The sequence below is a fragment of the Microcaecilia unicolor genome, chromosome 9 (genome assembly GCF_901765095.1).
Source record: "Microcaecilia unicolor chromosome 9, aMicUni1.1, whole genome shotgun sequence".
Taxonomy (NCBI): Eukaryota; Metazoa; Chordata; class Amphibia; order Gymnophiona; family Siphonopidae; genus Microcaecilia; species Microcaecilia unicolor.
In genome coordinates, this window is record NC_044039.1 from 159348539 (window position 1) to 159369851 (window position 21313).

General features: G+C 42.9%; 1 protein-coding gene across 1 annotated transcript in view; it reads right to left on the bottom strand.

Moving 5' to 3' along the window:
* The window catches only part of MDGA2 (MAM domain containing glycosylphosphatidylinositol anchor 2), a 1114501-nt gene that overhangs the window by 39352 nt on the left and 1053836 nt on the right, over window positions 1-21313 (bottom strand). Inside the window, exon 13 of the mRNA XM_030214886.1 lies at window positions 15156-15311. Within this exon, the coding sequence (XP_030070746.1) occupies window positions 15156-15311 (156 nt within the window). The remainder of the gene's footprint in view (window positions 1-15155; window positions 15312-21313) is intronic.

Sequence of the window (21313 nt, forward strand, 5' to 3'; positions counted from 1 at the left end):
TAGGTCTCAAGGTGGGAGATACGGAGTAAGAGAATAATGTAAATAAAAGGGTATCTTGTATAAAAACCTCTATGTGAAAGAATCAATTTATGAAGTTAATGTGAGATCAAACAGGAAGCCAGCGCTGCTCTTGTAACAGAGAAGACACAGGATCATATTTCCATGCATTACTGGACTGCTGAATTTTGGATAATCTGCACACATTTTATCTGACAAGAAGGAAGACTTTTATCTGACAAGAAGGAAGGTGTTTTTCTCCTAATCAAGAAGTTCTCTTACATATAGATAACTGTGTTCTGTAATTATATGTACAAGAAGGAAGACTTGCCAACAAAGAGTTACAATAATCCAATTTATTCAAAACAAGGGCATGAATCAGTATCCTAGGGGTCCTTGAATCTAAATATTGCTTTAACATATGGATTCTTCTCAATGTCAAGAAACAGCAACAAATAATGAAGGAGACTTAAAGCACAAAAGAAAGCTTACTTTCCAGAATCACATTCAAAGATAATAGGTTACCTTATCCATAGCCAGGATGAGGTTGTTCCAAATAAATGGTTAAAAATAAATCTCTCTATATCTAGAAATCAATAAAGCTTCATATTTCTGAGGTTGAGTACCAACTTGTGCTTCTCTAACCAGTCAGCAGTTATATGATGGAAGTAATTTGTTTGTTGAAAGAAAAGATCCCAGCAATCATGAAAATAAGAATTTGAATGTCATCCACGTACAGATAAATCCTCTGGCCAAGGACTTGAATCAATGTGGCCAAGGGGACAATGAATATATTGAAAAGCGTTGGGTAACTGAGGTACCTCAGTCGTGAAAGGGTAGGCCTTGGAAAGTGAACCACTGACAGAAACCTAATAAGCTTCTTTAATAAATAAACACAGAACCAATTTGTCTGATGTTGGTGCCGGGCAAAATGGTAGAGACTATTATTAAGAACAAAATTACACAGCATATTCAAAAGCATGGATTAATGAGACAAATTCAACATGGATTTAGTGAAGGGAAATCTTGCCTCACCAATCTACTACATTTCTTTGAAGGGGTGAACAAACATGTGAATAAAGGTATCCAGTTGATATTGTGTACCTGGATTTTCAGAAGGCGTTTGACAAAGTACCTCATGAATGACTCCAGAGGATATTGGAGAGTCATGGAATAGGAGGTAGTGTTCTATTGTGGATTAAAAACTGGTTAAAAGATAGAAAACAAGAGAGTAGGGTTAAATAGTCAGTATTCTCAATGGAGAAGGGTAATTAGTGGGGTTCCCCAGGCCTCTGTGCTGGGACTGCTGCTTTTTAACATATTTATAAATGACCTAGAGATGGGAGTAACTAATGAGGTAATTAAATTTGCTGATGACACAAAGTTATTCAAAGTCATTAAATCGTAGGAGAATTGTGAAAAATTACAAGAGGACGTTACGAGACTGGGAGACTGGGCGTCTAAATGGCAGATGACATTTATTGTGAGCAAGTGCAAAGTGATGCATGTGGGAAAGAGGAACCTGAATTATAGCTATGTCATGCAAGGTTCCACGTTAGGAGTCACGGACCAATAAAGGGATCTAGGTGTCGTCGTTGATGATATGTTGAAACCTTCTGCTCAGTGTGCTGCGGCAGTTAAGAAAGCAAATAGAATGTTAGGTATTATTAGGAAAGGAATGGAAAACAAAAATGAGGATATTATAATGCCTTTGTGGTGTCAAGATGGCGGCCTGACGGTGTGGAGAGTTTGTTCAGAAACGCTGCTATTTAGATTCCTAAAGAAATGCCTCATACTAAACGAAAAGGGGTGATAAGAAGCCAATTGCCGCTGGCTAGAACATCTTCCCCCTCGCAGCAAACGCTGGATAACTTTCTACATCAAATACCGTTCAATACCGGATTGGTGAGTCCGCTGAAGAGCCTGGGTGAAGGAGCACCCGGATCCTCTGGACTAGAGATATCGCTCACACCACCGGAGCTGAATCCTCCTCCTTGCCCGGCCGGTGCAGTGGATGATGGGAGCGCGACTAACGCGGAAGGTGCAGAAGCCGCGATACCAGTCGGCGAATTGTCTGCTGGGGAGGCCGGGAGGCCCGAGAGAGCTCAGGAGGAGGTAACCCTAACGGCTGTTTGGAGAGCAGTTCAAGATTTGACTGTGGCTGTAAAGAATTCTACAATTGAAATTCACCAAATAGTGAGTAAGATTGAGAAAGTAGATGCCTCATTGGAGCAGGTAAAAATGGATTGCGCAAGCCAAGTGAATCAGTTCAATACAGAAATGAAAGAAATTAAGGTTTCAGTAGGAGCCTTGATTGAAGAAAAAGTTAAGATACAACGAAAGATTGAGCAAATGGAAAATCATACTAGAAGATTGAATTTAAGACTATTGAATTTTCCACGTTCTTCATTATTGAATCCAATTGACCTTTTTAAAAGTTACCTATATGAAATATTACAGATTCCTGCTACAAGTATTCCTCCGTGCAATAAGGTTTTTTATATACCTGTTAAGAACCAAGATTCTAAAGGTCAAAAAGAAACAGAACAAAATATTACTGATTTTCTGGAAAATTCTACCTCTGAAATTAAAGATCGAGGAACTCTGATAGTTCAATTTATTTTTGAGCAAGATTTGAACCATGTACTGAACTTATACTTTAAAAATACTTCCAAATTATTTCATGGACAAAAAGTTTGGGTATACCCGGATGTTTCTAGGTCCACGCAAGATAGAAGAAAGATGTTTTTGAGCTTGCCCAATGAGTTAAAAAATTTGGGAGCTACATTTATGTTGGCATATCCCTGTAAATGTAAGATCACATACTTGGGGAATAAGTATATTTTCCTAGAACCATCGCAGCTACAGCTGTCCTTGGACCAGAAAAAACTAAGCAGTCCGCTAGAGAAATAATAACTTTCAGTTATAAACAATATACGGTTATCAGGTTAAGCCGAGTTTTTCTTTGTTTAATTGATGCTTATAAAATCTCCTTTGTTACCTATCGCCCCCTCAACCAAGGTTGTGGTCTAAGGAAGAGAGAATGTTTAATTGCTATATTAATTCTTGTAATAATGTGGCTCTGTGTTTCTGTACAAGAAAAATTTTGTTTTTGCTTGTTATAAAAACTCAATAAATAAATTTAAATATAATGCCTTTGTATCGCTCCATGGTGCGACCGCACCTCAAACATTGTGTTCAATTCTGGTCGCCGCATCTCAAAAAAGATATAGTGGAATTAAAAAAGGTGCAGAGAAGGGCGACGAAAATGATTACGGGGATGGGACGACTTCCCTATGAGGAAAGGCTAAAGCGGCTAGGGCTCTTCAGCTTAGAGAAAAGGCAGCTGAGGGGCGATATGATAGAGGTCTATAAAATAATGAGTGGAGTTGAATGAGTAGATGTGAAGCATCTGTTTACGCTTTCCAAACATAACATAGTAACATAGTAGATGACGGCAGAAAAAGACCTGCACGGTCCATCCAGTCTGCCCAACAAGATAAACTCCTTCTTCATGTTATCCACACCATCAAGGGTATCTACCCTATTGCAGATTTTGGTATCATCTGCAAAGAGACAAACCTTACCAGACAGCCCTTTGGCAACATTGTTTACTAAGACAAGGGGGCATGCGATTAAGCTACAATATAGTAAATTCAAAACGAATCGGAGAAAAGTCTTCTTCACTCATCGTGTAATTAAACTCTGGAATTCATTGCCAGAGAATGTGGAAAAGGCGGTTAGCTTAGCGGAGTTTAAAAAAGGTTCCGACGGCTTCCTAAAGGAAAAGTCCATATACCATTATTAAATGGACTTGGGGGAAAATCCACTAATTCTGGGATAAGCAGTATAAAATGTTTTGTACTTTTTTTGGGATCTTCCAGGTATTTGTGACCTGGATTGGCCACTGTTGGAAACAGGATGCTGGGCTTCATGGACCTTTGGTCTTTCGCAGGATGGCAATACTTATGTACTTATGTATACAGTATGTACTTTTGTACTAATAATACCAGACTCCTCTAATCGTAAGAGCAGTAGAGTGACCAACCAAGTCAAATGCTGGACTTAAATCTAGTAAAATTGGGTGGCAGATTGGGTGGCAGAGGCGGTGGCGGGAGGCAGGGATGGTGCTGGGCAGACTTCTACGGTCTGTGCCAGAGCCGGTGGTGGGAGGCGGGACTGGTGGTTGGGAGGCGGGGATAGTGCTGGGCAGACTTATACCATCTGTGCTCAAACCGGTGGTGGGAGGTGGGGCTAGTGGTTGGGAGGCGGGGATAGTGCTGGGTAGACTTATACGGTCTGTGCCCTGAAAAGGACAGGTACAAATCAAGGTAAGGTATACACAAAAAGTAGCACATATGAGTTTATCTTATTGGGCAGACTGGATGGACCATGCAGGTCTTTTTCTGCCGTCATCTACTATGTTAAAATTCAAAATGAAATTCTTTAGGCTTTCTTAATAAGCTAGAATTTTATTTATCATGACAACAGTACAGTTTCAATGTTGTTTCTATGCCGTAAAACAGACCAATGTGGGTAGAAGGAATTGTTTGCGGCACAGAAGGTAAACAGCTGTTGCACTATTGCCTTCTCTACCTCCTTTGCCAGAAAAGGAAGATTGGAAATAGGTTGGAAGCTAATGAGAGAACACTTCCAGTAGTCAGTTACAATCCTACCTGACGCTAGGGTCCACCTTAGGAGTCAGCACTCAAGAACTCCTCCTGTATGAGGAAAGGCTAAAGAAGTTAGGGCACTTCAGTTTGGAAAAGAGATGGGTGAGGGGAGATATGATTGAGGTCTACAAAATCTTGAGTGGTGTAGAATGGGTAAAAGTGAATCGATTTTTCACTCCTCGAAAAGTACAAAAACCAGGGGAACACTCAAAGAAATTACATGGAAATACTTTTAAAACAAATAGGAGCAATATATAATTACTTCTATTAATGTATGGTGCTTGTTGATGAGACTATTTCTATAACATAGGAGCAAGCAAAATGTCCACTTTAAGTTTTTCCTTGTTGGAGGAAAAGACTTCAGTTGCTCGACTCTCTGTGTAATGAATACACTTACTCAGCGCCAGATGAGCTTCCTCATCAGCCAAAATCTCCGACTCACAGGGCCGGTCTTAGGCAGGGGCAACAGGAGCGGTTGCACAGGGCCTCACGCCTCCAGGGGCCCCGCGGTGCTTCCGGTTGCTCCCTGCCATTGATCCTCAGCTGTTTTCCTTCCAGCCGCCCTGCATTTAAAAAGTCGCAGCTGCAGTGAAAAAGCAGGCTCGTCTCTCCTTTAAGCCTTCCCCTTCTCTCTCAGCGTGCACTGATGCAATTTCCTGTTTCCGGTTTCCGTGAAGGCGGCACAGTGCACGCTGAGAGAGAAGGGGAAGACTTAAAGGAGAGGCGAGCCTGCTTTTTCACTGCTGCTGCAGCCGCCACTGCGACTTTTTAAACGCAGGGTGGCTGGAAGGAAAGGAGGGCTGTGGTGGAAAACTGAGAGCACAGGTGGGGCTGGGGTTGGGAACTGAAACTCACAGGGGGGTGAAAAGGGGGGTAAGTTGGGGGCCGGGGCAAGTCGCTGGACATGGAGGGGAGGGCAGAGGAGAATCAATGGGATGAGATGGGAGAGGAGGAGAGGGCAGGGGACAGAGGAGAATCACATGATGTGGATGATGGGTGGGGAGGGTAGGGGAGAAAGGAGAGTTGCTGAACATGGATGGATGGAGGGGAGGGCAGGAGAAATGCTGGACATGGATGGATGTGAGGGAAGACAGGAAGGAGATGCACATGGATGGAGGAGAGGGGAGGGAGGAGAAATGCTGGGCATGAATGGGAGGGGAGGGCAGGGCAGGGGACAGAGGAAAATCACTGAATGTGGATGAGAGGGGAGGACAGAGGGCAAAGGAGAATCGCTGGACATAGATGGGAGGGGAGAGCAGAGGAGAATTGCTGGACATGTATGTGTGGGGAGGGAAGACAGGAAGGAGATGCACATGGATGGATGGGAGAGGAGAATTTCTGGACACGGATGGAGGAGAGGGGAGAGTTGAAATGCTGGATAAGGATGGAGAGCAGGGGAGAGAGGAGAGTTGCTATGGATGGATGGAGGGGAGGGCAGAAGAAATGCTGGACATGTATGGAGGTGAGGGAAGACAGGAAGGAGATGCACATAGATGGATGGGAGAGGAGAATTTCTGGACATGGATGGAGGAGAAGGGAGAGTTGAAATGCTGGATATGGATGGAGGGGAGGGAAGAGAGGATGTGAGATGAACATGGATGGAGGGGAGGAGAGAGGAGAAATGCTGGACATGGATGGAGGAGAGGGAAGAGAGAGGAAGGAGATACATATGGATGGAGGAGAGGGAACAAAGAGGAAGGAGATGCATAATGACGGAGATGAGGGAATGGGAAAAAGGGATGAAAACTGCACATGGCTGGAGAAAATAGGCAAAAGCTGGATCCACTCTATACCTCCTCCAGTCAAGTCCACGGAGGGCCCAGCTTTTACCTATGGATGTAGGGCAAGAAATGAAAAAGAAAGGAGGAAAGTAAAGAAATAAATGGAAGGGAAGCCATGGAAGTGGAGTTAAGGGAGTAGATAGAGAGCAGCAGAATCAGAGACTAGGACCAACATGATCAGAAAAACAAAGTCACAAGACAACAAAGGTAGAAAAAAGAATTTTATTTTTATTTTAGTGTTTGGAATATGTCCAATTTGAGAATTTACATCTGCTGTCTTATTTTGCAATGTATAGCAAGGTTCTGTTTTTCTGGTATTGTGCTGCATGCAGAATATGTATGCTAATTTTGTTTGTTTCATTTTGGATATATTGGAGCTGTAACAGCTTACAGAAATTATTTATAATGAAAAAAACCCAATTTATTTTTCTTCTCCTGTACTGGTGTAATATTTCAATGATTACTGTTTATATGCGCCATGGCTGGTAAAAGGGTGTGGCTAAATGTGCCAACATTGTCCAGTTCAGCACACTATTAGTAGCCAAGTTCATACAAAGTTAATTATGTTCAGTTGAAAATAAATCTGTTGGCTCAGGCTGCTTGCTATCTGAATATTCAATCACTGCTTCATTATTGCTACCAAGTATTATACATATTAAGGGGATTAGTTTTAATTCATTTATCTAGTCCTTACGTGCACATGGTTTTGCTTTTTTTTCTCAAAATATTTTATTAATTTCCGAATATACAAAAACAGGAAAACAATGATGGAAAACATAGGAAGCAATAAACACAACAGGCGGGAAAGGAAAAAAGAGAAAGGAAAGAAGAGAAATAAGGAGGGTAAAGGATCCAGGTGTTTAACAAATAAGTCCTTTGTACAGGTTTAAGGTGTGGCCTGAATAGTTTGGAGGTAGTTGTCCAAAATACACCAAATTATTTTCTTAGATACTATCATCTGACTTTTCACAGCCATGGCAAGCTCAAACGTCTGATGCTGCAGGACTGTATTCCACCAGAAGTGAATATTCAGCAACTGTGCGTTTTTCCAGTTTTGAAAAATATGCCATTGAGGAATAGTGAGAAGAATATCCAATAGTTTTGATTGCAGGGAGGTCAAATCAAAAGTTGCATGAATGGACTTAAAATTACAATTGAATAAGTCATTGTCAGGTTTCTCACAGAACCTCTGGGTAGTGAGCCCTTGGACCACTGCCGCAGAGTGACAGCAGCAGGAGAAACACCCAAACACAAGACAAGGTAAAATAGACGTACCGTCAATCCCAGGCCAAGAACCACCGGACAGGAACTGCAGCTGAGGCAATACATGCTGGGGTCTCCAGACAGGCAGCAGACAGTAGAAAAGTCCAGAAGCAAGCCGGGTCTCTAGGCAGGCAGCAGACAGTAAAATAATCCAAAACCAAGCCGGGTCTCTAGGCAGGCAGCCGACAGTAGAAAAGTCCAGAAGCAAGCCGGGTCTCTAGGCAAGCAGCAGACAGTAGAATAATCCAAAACCAAGCCGGGTCTGTAGGCAGGCAGCAGACAGTAGAATAATCCACAAGGCCAGCAGGGTCAAAGCTGAAAACAGGAAGCACTGCAACTAACTCTCATCAAAGGAAAACTCCTCTGAGGACCTCTGTTGCAAAGGCAAACCAGAAAGTTCCCAGGTGCTTGATAAAGGCACTCCCAGCTGAGGTCATGAAGAAGGGTGAGGCTTGACAGCAGAGCATGGCTTGGCAAGAACAGGATCCCGGACCGGATCCGGCTTGACTGGAATGGGACTCATGATTTCCCCCCAGGCTTCAGGATTTTCCAGCCGGCCAGACTTGACTGGAGCAACCCCAAAGCAAGCCCAGCATGGAATATGGTCACAAACCTGACAGTACCTCCCCCTCAAGGCTCCCCCAGTCTCCTCGGGTGTCTTGGGTCTCCAGGGATATCTTCGGTGAAACCCGCTGACAAGTTTAGGGAAATGATCAGGACCTAAAGAACTAGAGATTGGAGGCAAATCTCTGGAAGGCGAACAAGGCTGGACTGTGTGCCTAGGGTTAGAGTTAGCATATCGCGTGGGAACGGAACCGCAAGCCATACCCGTGTTCTGTTTTATGGGCATAGTAGATGAACTGGCATTGCGCGGAGCCTTCTTGGAACCTCCTCTGGAGGGGAGCGTAGTCTTGGAAGTAGTACAGGCTTCAACCTGAAAGTGTTGGTTAGGGGTTAGTATCCAAGCGGTGGCTGCGGTGAGCGCTGAAGCATCAGAATCCAGAGATTGGGAGTCACTCATATCAATCCATGCATCATCATTCAAGTCCAGCGGCTCGTCGTCTACCTTACCAGTATGGGGAATGAGACAATATTCCTTGCAAGACTTGCTCCAGTCCAGGATCTCACCACTTCCCCAGTCAAAAGTCGGATTGTGCCTTTGTAGCCAAGGTAGTCTCAACACGATGGGTTGTATGGTCGTCTGGAAGACATAAAGTAAAATCTCTTCCTTGTGGTCACCAATACGAAGGTGCACAGGACCTGTTTGTGTGCTGATGTATCCCTGCGTGTTGCCATAGACTGAGAGTAGTGGAATGGTCTTAGATAACCTTTGTGTAGGAATATTAAATTGACGGACCAGGGACTCACTTATAAAATTCCCTCCTGCCCCGGAATCCACAAAGACTTCAGTATGCTCCTCTCCTTGGTTTAACTCAAGTACTGCTGGTAATAACACTTGATTACAAACTAAGGCCAGAGATAAGCCCACTATGGTACCTGCGGTCAGCTTCTGATCTGAGGGTCCAGGTTTATTCAGGCACCGGTCTGCATAATGTCCCGTAACACCGCAATACAGACATAGATTAAGGGTCCGCCGTCTCTGTTTCTCTTGCACCGTGAGAGGGGTATGACCTAGTTGCTTGGGTTCTACTGGTGGTTGGGAGAGGACCTCCTGTGGATGAGGAGCCTGTGGTAAAACTCAATGACTAGGTGTCTTAAGCCCAATCTTTTCTAAGGAACGCTGTACTCGGCCACGCTCCTGGAATCGAATGTCAATCAGGTTACAATGTTTAATAAGGTCATCCAACCAGGTGGGAAGTTCACGTCCAGCCAGCTTATCCTTAATTTGCGGTGCCAACCCCTGCCAAAAGGTCGCGACCAGACTTTCATTGTTCCAGTCTAATTCAGAAGCCAAGGTGCGGAACCTAATCGCATAGTCACCCAGGGTTTGTGTTCCTTGCTTGAGTCTCAGGAGAGCAGAAGTTGCAGAAGTAACCTTCCCAGGTTCTTCAAAAACTCACTTAAATTGATCCAGAAAACCACAGAGATCATGTAGCACCGGATCGTCCTTCTCCCAAAGAGGAGATGCCCAGGCTAAGGCTTGACCGGACAATAGGGACATGATATAAGCTATCCGGGTTCTCTCAGTAGGGAAATCTTGGGACTGGAGTTCACACTACAGTCTTTGGGATTACCATCATATCTAGGTGGTGACTTCAGACGGATCCCTGAGGGAACCGGAGCTCTTGCTGGGACTGAACCTGAACTTGAAGCATCTGCTGCTGCTTTTAGGGATGCTGACATAAGTCTCTCTAACTGGTCTATACGAGCCCCCAGGACATGGAGGCCGTTGTTCACCTGCGCCAGCTGCAGATTGAGCGCCTGCAAGACGGGTGACTCCTCCGAGCTCATGGCCTTTGCAATCTGTCAGGTTTCTCGCAGAACCTCTGGGTAGTGAGCCCTTGGACAACTGCCACAGAGCGACAGCAGCAGGAGAATCACCCAAACACAAGACAAGGTAAAATAGATGTACCGTCAATCCCAGGCCAGGAACCACCGGACAGGAACTGCAGCCGAGGCAATACACGCTGGGGTCTCCAGACAGGCAGCAGACAGTAGAAAAGTCCAGAAGCAAGCCGGGTCTCTAGGCAAGTAGCAGACAGTAGAATAATCCAAAACCAAGCCGGGTCTCTAGGCAGGCAGCCGGCAATAGAAAAGTCCAGAAGCAAGCTGGGTCTCTAGGCAAGCAGCAGACAGTAGAATAATCCAAAACCAAGCCGGGTCTCTAGGCAGGCAGCAGACAGTAGAATAATCCAAAAGGCTAGCAGGGTCAAAGCTGAAAACAGGAAGAAGCACTGCAACTAACTCTCATCAAAGGAAAACTCCTCTGAGGACCTCTGTTGTAAAGGCAAACCAGAAAGTTCCCAGGTGCTTGATAAAGGCACTCCCAGCTGAGGTCATGAAGAAGGGTGAGGCTTGACAGCAGAGCATGGCTTGGCAAGAACAGGATCCCGGACCGGATCCGGCTTGACTGGAATGGGACTCAGGATTTCCCCCCAGGCTTCAGGATTTTCCAGCCGGCCAGACTTGACTGGAGCAACCCCAAAGCAAGCCCAGCATGGAATATGGTCACAAGCGTGACAGTCAGGTCATCAGTTATGGGCAAACGTTTTTGTATAATATTCCAAACAGCCTTCCATGGTTTTGCTTTTTAAACCCAAAGGTTTCCTAGTATAACATTTTGCATGTTTGAATTAGTTTTTGAATACAAGTTTTACCCGGCAGTAATCGAGCAGTGCCACGTGCTGCCTGGTTACCACTGGGTTAGCGTGGGAGCCCTTACAGCGACATCAATGGGTGGCAGTACGGGCTCCTCCCTCCCCGAAATGGCTGCATGGCAAGTGCTTTACTTACCACCCGGTCATTTCCTGCAGGAAACCGAGACCTTCCCTTTTACCAGCTGCGCTAAAAGGGGGCCTTGGAGCACGTGTAAAACACGCACCGATGCCAGCGCCGGCCCCCTTTTGCCGCAGCTTGGTAAAAGGGGCCCACAGTTTCCGACATTCAAATAGGAAAAAAGCTCAGTAAGCTGGAACCAAAACAAGAACAAATGCTTACAAAGACAAGTGAAGCAAGAACAATGCTCTGATGTATACCTGACAAGATATCAATGCCAGGTTCTTTTAAAGGGAAAAGAGAGAAATCATAAGGAATGAGCTACTTTCCCCTGGAAACTAATACCTTGACCAGGATATACTAGGCAAAATGCTGAGAACCTATTCCAGGAGGACCTGTTGATTGAATGGAGAGAGCTCATGCACTATGATAAATAGTTGGCTGGGATAGTTTTTCTCTTATGGATAAAACAAGATTTAGCTTGTCTTATTTTTAGCTTGAACTGGGTATTGAAGATGCTTACTAAGACTAGATGGGGAGGGAGTTTTTTTTTTTTTCCATCTGTGCTCAGCTTAGCATAGAGAATGCCTAATGAAATGAAGTTCAGAGGAAAGCCAACCTTTAGACAACAGAGATCTCAGTTTCTAGAGAGTTAATGGTGCAATTTGATCCAGATTATCTTGCAGAATTGAGTTCCAAATGTTCATGTTCTTAGACAGTGTGGAGGAGTCCCTCAAAATATATACAGTATAGAAATATAATCAGCAGCAAAATTATCCTTATCTATTAAATGCAACTTTTGTGGAGGTTGTGGCCTAATTAGTGTAAGTAGAAAACTAAGTACAGTTTTTCATAATTTAGGTTGATTTATACAATTAATCACTATGCTTTTCGTTTTCTGTTGTTAGTTTGAAACTGGAGCTTAGCATTAGTAGTAAGGCCTAAATCTAGAATTTCATTTAGAAGCATATGCAAACATTTGTTTCATTGTATAGAAAAATGAAACAGTTTGCTGTGAATAAATTAGTTAAAGTTTTTAACATTTTATAGGAATATACTTTTTGAAAATCATGGTGGTTATTTTAAAAGCCGTTTTTGCGATTTAAATATGTAAATATTGGCATAGAGTGAAAATGTTCAAAAATATTTCAATTAATTAAAGGAAGAAAATAAGCCTCAAAGAGCTCAAGAATCATAACGATTTACATTGCTGTAAACAGATCAGAAAGATCCTCTCTTCATCATCGGCCAAAAACCTTCCTTTTATATGTATGCTCTAAATGTCTCAATATGCATCTGCTGTTGATCCAAAATTCAGATTAACATTAAATTCGGTATCTAGCGATTTAGCATATCCACAACCCAAAACATTTTTTCTCATTTTAGTGGATTCTAAATACTGGCATATACATTTCAACATCAAATGACTGTAGAAAAGCCGATTTCGGAAAGTTGGACTTTACACATTTAAATCCAAAATATGTGCATTGTGGCAAGTGGCACGGTCTGGCTCTGTTTTGCATTGGTCTAGGGAGGGGCCAAAAAATACATATGTATTCCTCATTTCAGAAGAGGAATCAAACATATAAACGGCAAGTGACCGACTCACCTGCAAATGCGCAATAGAGACTTCCCTCTCTGTCCTGCCCTCGCGTCAAGACGTGATGACGTCAGAGGGCGGAACAGAGAGGGAAACAGAGTCGGAGTCACTGTCGGACGCTGCCGCTTGGAAACGAACATCGTGTGCACCAACCTCCACCCTCTCCCCTATCCTCACCGCCGCTCCCGCCCTCCTCCACATCGGGCCCCCTGCACTGACCTGACAGTGAGAGGCGCTGTCAGGTCAGTGGGAGTGGTGGCGAGGAGGGTAGCTAGAAATCTCGCCCGTTTTTACGGGCTGAACGGCTAGTGCTTATCAATACAGTGTCCGGTAAAAAACAGACCCCTTACATAGTTTCAAAATACTTTGCAATTGTTTAAACATTTATTATGACCTTTGAAAATACATTACTCCAACCTTTATTAGGAAACTCCCTTAGCAAATGCTTTGTGCCATATGCCTTACTTTATCGCAAAAATTTAATCACAACTTATCTTCTCTACTAAACACCATTTTGCTCAAACAGATCTTAATGGTCACTTCCTGAATGTCATTTTGAAAACAGGGATCATCCAGGTTTTACAGCATCTTGCAGTAACACCTGTCAATAGTAGTAATATATATTTTTTAAATAATTATACATTTGTTTTGGGGTTATTTGGAAAAATGTTGGGGCGGTCCTGTTTTTTCCGGACACTGCGTATAACCCCTGAAATCAACATTGGGATTTACAACTGCTCCTGGGACATCAAGGTTTTATAAAGGTGCTTGTTTTGGGCAGCACTCTAAAGGAGGGATAAGGACAGGTTGCCCGCTTAATCCCCCAGTGTTCTACCCCTCCTCACCTCCAAAATCAATAGGGGTAGATGACTGTGGGCTCTGTATCTCACTGAGGAAAAACAGAGATGTAGGTTTCTGAAATGGCAGACATACAATACCTATATACACGTATACATGCCAATACTTGACATGTATGTTGTCCAGCACCTCCACTGATACTGTAGATGTTGACAATTGCAAAATTGGTGCTGTCCTTTCACATAGCATTATACACATCTAGTGTTAGAAATCTATTGGGCATAGTTATTAATGTGGGCTACCATTAAGATGTGTTACTTTACCACTAATTCATGCTATTTTAGCACAGGTCCCATTCTATGCAATGAGACCTAAGGCCCAATATTCAGCTGGCAGTGGTCAGCATTCCTGGCTATTCTATGCCAGGCCATCACCAGCCACCAGCACTGAATATCTAGGCATGTGTGGCTGGCTAAAACATAGCAAGTTAAATGCAATTTTCAGCACTTAACTGGCTATGATGAACTGCATAAAGACAGGACTATGTTTTATGTGTTCCTATTTATGCAGGTATTCTAGCTGGTTAAGTACTGAATATTGGCACTTAACTGGCTAAGTGCAGACTCCACTCCTGAAACGTCCATAAAGTGGCGCTAACTGGGCATTTTTAGTGGCACTATCTGGTTAAGTACTGCTGAATATGTCTGGTTAGCTCCAGGCAAGCCATTTAAATGGCCAGGACCATTTCTGTCTGTTTAAATCTCTTCTATTATCAACAACTAGTTACTAATAACTGGGGTCAACAATAAAATAACAATCTTAATGGCAGCCAATGTTGATAACATCCCCCCTTATGATGGCAGATCATTTTATAAAATATTACTAGAGACCACACCTTCAAAAAGATATAAACAGGATGGAGTCGGTCCAGAGGGTGGCTATTAAAATGCTCCATGATCTTTGTCATAAAGCATATGAGGAAAGACTTAAAGATCTCTATATGTATTCTTTGGAAGAAAGGCGGGAGAGGGACTATATGATACAGACATTGAAATACTTATGCGGCATAAATGCACAGGAGGCAAATCTCTTTCAATTGAAAGGAAGCTCTGGGATGAGGTGAAAGGGGATAGACTCAGAAGTAACCAGAGGAAATATTTCTTCACGGAAAGGGTGGTGAATTTGCGGAATGGCCTCAAGATGGACGTGGTGGAGACAAAAACAGTATCTGACTTCAAGAGAGCTTGGGACAAGTACATAGGAGTGAAAAGGAGAGTAGATGGCATGGATGGGCAGACTGGATAGGCCATATGGTCTTTATCTGCCTACATTTCTCTATGTTTCTATTTGACAATTCCCAACCTGGACATCTCAATTCCAATTTCTATGTTCTTTCTGCCTTCACGTGTATTAATAAAAATATAAAATCCACTTTGAAAGATACTGACAATCAGACAGTTGATAAATATGGCTCGATTACTGAAACAGTTTTAATAAGGAAGTTCTGATAAAACAGGCTCTATATTGCTTGTACAGATGGCCTCACTGTTTCCCACTTTTTCTCTGTTCTTGAATGTGTGCAGGTGGTCTTTACTTTAATTTGCAACATGAACCAATTAAACTTTAAAATTCCCTTCTACACTTTACCATGTTTAGAACCGCTGCGATCTGTGCTGGGTCCTGTGTTTGGAGTATATTTTGTATCCCTTGTTGTGGCGCTTTGCTTTGTCCAATCAAAATTATCCGTATCATCTTGTGTGAATAAGCAAATGTTACCATCTTCAAATCCACAGTGAAACTCCCCTGTCAACAAAGTATTTGAATGTGATTTAAGACAAATACAAATTTAAAAACTGAAGAGAAGCAACATGCATATGAAAGGTTAAAACCACACATTACATATTAAAAATTAGATTTGTTTTCAGCAGAAATAGGGCAACTTGGCTGTAAGGAAATGTTTCAAATCAGTGTGCATAATTTACTATGACTGCACAAAATTGTTTTAATTTAAAGATTAAACTAGCCAGCTCCTACTGGCATCTAAATTATCATTGTAAGTTTTTAGTATGACTGAGGCTCAAGGGCATAGTTGAACTAGCATTAAGGGATGTAATTATCAATGTGGGAAGCTGTTAAGATATGTCACTTTACTGCTATCCCCAGTTATTAGTACCTAGGCCTCATTGCATAAAATGGGATCTGTGCTAAAATAGCATCAGTTAGTGGTAAAATAACACATCTTAACAGTAGCCCATAATGATAACTACACCCCTAAGACCGGTTATTTTACTCCTAACACATGCTGTTTAGTACAGATCTGATTTTATGCAATGAGATTTAAGTGATTATTTTAGAAACTACATTCTTGTTTTGGATGTCTGAAAACTGACATGTAAACGTGCATATTGCAGGGATGTCCAAATCCCAATAATGTTCAGAATATGGACATCCAAGACTGCAGTACATCCACATGATAAGGGGGAATGGTTTAGGTATGTTATGAGTGGGACTAGGGAGGGGCCAAAATATGGATTTCAAGCTCCAATCACAGAAGGGAAAGGGACATCATGTCTAAAAAGCCTATTTAGACATGTTTCAGGAATGTCCAGATTACAAAAAGGTGCTCTGATTGAGCAGCTGTCCACTGGAGGGATTAAGGTAAGACACCTTCTTAATCCCACAGCGGTTGCTGTCCCCCCTTCCTCGTCCCCAAAATTGAAACTGGCAAGGGATACCATGGTCTATGACAGCTTTGGGTGATATGGACATTCCACAAAGCAGTTTGCAGATTTGAGGTGTGGCCTATCAGTGCAGTGGACTGAGAACCAAAGGGATCCAGGTTCAAATTCACTTCAGCTTTTTTTTAGGGGTCCTTTTACTAAGGTGCGCTGAAAAATGGCCTGTGGTAGTGTAGGTGCAGGTTTTGGCCACGCACAGAATCATTTTTCAGCACACCTGTAAAAAAAGGCCTTTTTTATATTTTTGCTGAAAATGGATGTGCGGCAAAATGAAAATTGCTGTGCGTTCATTTTGTGTCTGAGACCTTACCGCCAGCCATTGACCTAGTGGTAAAGACTCACATGGTAACCGGGCGGTAATGACCTATGTTCGCCAAAAGCTACTTGGCCAGAAAATAAAAAATATTTTTTCATGTGCGTGTAGTGGACATGCACCCAAAATGAAATTACCGCAAAGGCCACTTTGAATTGGTGTATGTTGGGCGCAAGTAGGAGCTTACGCGGCTTAGTAAAAGGGCCCCTAAAATTGTGAGCCCTCCAGGGACAGAAAAATAACTACTGTCCCTGAATATGTATGTCCCTGAAGGCTACTGAAGCATTGTACTTTCAGGTACAGAAGGTATATTTCTGTTTCTGGAAGGCTGACAATTACAAATACATTTTTAAAAAAGAGCTGAAGTGGGATTTGAACCTGGGTCCCCTAATTCTCAACCCACTGCTCTAACCATTTATCTACCCCTCTGCTATGCATGGACATCTGTATGGCTGTTTTACAAGATGGGCATTCCTTTCCTTTCACAAAGCAATCCATGTCCCTTGTATTCCTCATTTATAATCTGAGCATTTCAGTTTGTAAAATGGATATTCATGCTGGACATTTCCAGAACATGGATGTCCATCTCACATGTATTTTACAACAGGCTCTGTTTTAAAATACATGTAAGATAAATACATGTAAGATAGATATCCACTTGTAATGTACTGACTTGGATGTCCTTTCTAAAATGCCTTTTCTAATTACTAACAACTGGGGTTAACAGTAAAATAACACATCTTTGATAACTTCCCCCACTCACTTTATTCTTTGCAGTATAATACATTTTACTTGCACAATAAAATTATAGTCAATCACATATGTAGTAAGTAGGATGACAGTAATCAGTGTGCTAGGTTTTACTCATTCAAAAATATCAGGTCTACCCTTGTTATTTCAGAACTATACTCTTGGCAAGCACAAAAAAAGAACCACTTTTTTGTGTTATTTATACATTAGAGGGCTCATTTTATAACAGAGCACTTAGGTTTATAGGACAAGAGGGTGCCTATTTTGGTCCATTTTTATAACTAATGTGAAAAAATCCTGCTGAAATTGCACCTAGATTGAAGGCTTGAACATTACAAGTACTCAAGAGCAGATGTAAATGTCTATGTATATAAAACACATATGTAACCGCCACTCCACCAATGCTCTATCCATATTCTGCCCCTGACCGTGCCTACCATACAAGGGGTATGTTTACTAAGGTGTGTTAGCGTTTTTAACACACCTGTAAATTTAAGGTGTGTTAGCATTTAACCCATGTAAACCATTTACACGTGTTAAAAATGCTAACGCGCCCATAGCGCCGCTTAGTAAACCTAGCCCCAAGTATGTACCAGTTTTCAATCTGTGTAATTTTAGGCATAACCTACTTTTATAAGAGCCCATTTGCATGTGAAATTCAGCGCAAAAATCGGAGTAATTTTATAAAGATTTTTCCATATATAAATCCTGGTTTATACACGGAAAAGACCTTTCATAAAATAATGTAATAGGATATGAGACAACAAAATAGTACGGGCTTATACATACACTGGGGGGGGGGGGGGGTGGGGGTCCAAGAAAACAGCAAGGCAGACGATCCGTAAACTCCAAGATGGAAAACAACAAAGCAGATCAGTAGAAAATCAAAAATAGACTTTATTGATGAAAAACATCTAAAATAAAATGCCTGACACAGGCCGTGTTTCGCCCAGCAGGGCTGCGTCAGGGGCTATTTAATGGTCCTTATTATCAATGCCTATAACTGTGCAAACCAGTAACTATGAATGTCCAGGAAATAAAATATGTATCTTCTCAAACACGAGATTAAAAACAGCACAAACTAAATAACTCTAATGGATGATGACGTGCAGGAGTCGTCATACACCTTCGTAACTCAGTAATTGCATTGATAATACGGACCATTAAATAGCCCCTGATGCAGCCCTGCTGGGCGAAACATGGCCTGTGTCGGGCATTTTATTTTAGATGTTGTTTTATCAATAAAGTCTATTTTTGATTTTCTACTGATCTGCTTCGTTGTTTTTCAACTTTATACATATACTGGGACATAGACCACATTATACTTTTCCCTACAGATTTTTAAAATCAATTTTCAAACTGATAGTGAGTGCAGTTTTCAGATCATCAATGTATATGGAAAAACACTTGGCACTAGTATAACTGATTTTCAGAAACATCCTCTTAAGGCCAAAGTTAAGAGAGCTTACTGAGGGGCCCTTTTACTAAGTGGCAGTAAGTGCTTGTGTATGCTTTCTGCATTTTAAAAGAGCTAATCGTAGGAGGTCCTGCGGTAAGGTCTGAGATTAGCGTATGCAAACCGCTTGCTAAAACATATTTTCATCTTTATTGCAGAGGGGCATGTCATGGGGGGTGAAGAGTGGGCATGCCAGCACTGCTCAGTTACTGCACTGAGAGCTGATTAGCACATGAGCCTTTACCGCCTACAAAATAGGTTCGGTAAGTGCTCATGCACTAATTTGTTTTAATAGGTTTGCGCTAATGAAAACATTAGCAAGTGGGTATTAATTTTTAAAATGGGAAATCAGCCATTTTACTGCTGTGGTAGAAAGTGGCCTTAGCGAATGGGACAAGGGACACTTTTTCCCACACCTTTATAAAAGGATCCCCGAGGCTGCTAAAGGTACAGTTAATATTTTTGGCATTACTTGGTAATGTTAAGCATCCGAGGGGCCCTTTAACAAAGCCGCAGGAGGGCAAACGTGTGGTAGCATACGCCAAATCAGCACTGCCACCAGGGTAGTGCATGTGCCTGGTGGTAATTCTGAGTTTGGCACATGCTGAATCCTATGGTAGAAAATATTTTTCTTTCTGCATCAGGGGCATTCCCGGCGGTAATCTTCAGCACAGTTATGTTGGCGTGCACTGCATGGTTACTGCGCAGGTAGTGTGTGAGTCCTTACCACTAAATCAATGGCTGGTGGTAAGGGCTCAGGCCATAAATAGGTGTGTGCCAGTTTAATTTTTGCACACCCATTTCCCAGCCCATTAAAAAATGGTGTTTTTCCCAGCCATGGTAAAACATGGCCCAGTGTACACCCAAAAGATTTGCCCACACTACTGCAGGCCACTTTTTACCATGGCTTTGTAAAAGGACCCCCTAGTTAGCAACAATGGATACTGCATCCAGTGTTAATGCGTAATGGAATAATAAAAGTTTTGTTTTGACTTTTGGGTGTTTGCATGCCTGACCAGTTGTAATAACATACATGCAAATACTGCATGCTAGCATGATTAGTATACAGGCATTAACAAATATCTACATCTGGGCAGTAGTTCCTACTGTTATGCAGATGACTTGCAGATTCTCTTTCTTATCTCTTCTCCTTCTGCTGACTCCTCCTTCTTTAATAATTGCTTGAATCCAGTATCTGTTTGGCTCGAGGGCCCAGAGGGTCTGTGGGCCCAGTGTATCTCTCCCCCCTGCACACTACAGCCCCACTGACCCTCAGTAGGCCCTCCTCGGGCCTACTTTGAAGGGCCATGGTGGTCTAGTGGCCTCTTCTGGGGCAAGAAAGAACCCCATTCTTTCCTGCCCACTGTGCTGCTCTGTCCGGCACCGCCATGTCTTCAAAATGGCTGCCAAGACTGGCGTAGGAAGTTTCAGCAGCCATTAAGAAGAAGCGGCAGTGCCAGGTACAGCAGCAGTGGCAGGCAGGAAAGAGTGTTCTTTCCTGCCCCCCTGAAGAGGCCACTGGAACACCAGGGTCCTTCAAGGTAGGCCTGGGGGGGGGGGGGGGGGGCTGTAGTGTGCGGGGGGGGTGCTGGAAACAAAGGTGAGGGTGGCAGCATGGGACCAATGACCTGGGGTCCCAGATCACTGTCAGTCCGCCCCTGTCTCTTCCTTAACTCTGCTAAATACGAAACTATCAACTTCCACAACCCATGCTCTCCCTGTCCTCCTCTTCAGATCAACAACTTAGTACTTCCTTTTCATGACTCCACTTGCATCTTAGGGTTCACTTTGGATGCCAAGATCATATACTTATCCCAAGTACACTCATTCATATCCTTCCTATTCTTTGCCTTACAGCAGATTCATGCTGTCAAACCATTTCTTCCCTCTACTCTCATTAGGACTCTGCTGATTTCCATGGACATTTCCAGAATAGACTATGTGGTTAACTTACTCTACAATGCATGCTTTATGGATCACATGACACCACTCCTTAAAATGGAATACTGGCTTCCTGTCTATGCAATGATCAAATTTAAAATCTTTACTCTTGTTTTTAGGGATGACTTCTCAAAGCACCACCATGTCTTACTAAACTTCTCGCACCCTATGCTCAAGGGCATACTTTGTTCTCCAGGTTCCACCTTCCCTTCCCTTGCTGTTGGAATGATATTTATTTATTTATTCATAAAAAGATTTATAACCTCATTACCAACAATTCTAATTAGTATACAAAAATACATTCACAATATAACCTTTGAAATCTCATTCTGTTACTAAGGACCACAATTACAGAACTCCTTCCTCACTAATATTTGTACTGAACACAGTGGCGTACCAAGTGGGGGGGTGGGGGCGGTCCGCCCCGGGTGCAGGCCGCTGGGGGTGCTGTGGCACACGCCTGTTCCTCCGAGTTTGCTAAACTTCGTTCGTTTGCTGCAGCTCCCCCCGGGGGGCGTGTCATTTCGCTGGAGGGGGGAGATGTCATCTAGCGGGGGGGGGGTGGGGGGGGGGGGGGGGGGGGGGGGGGCGCTGCACCCAGGGGGGT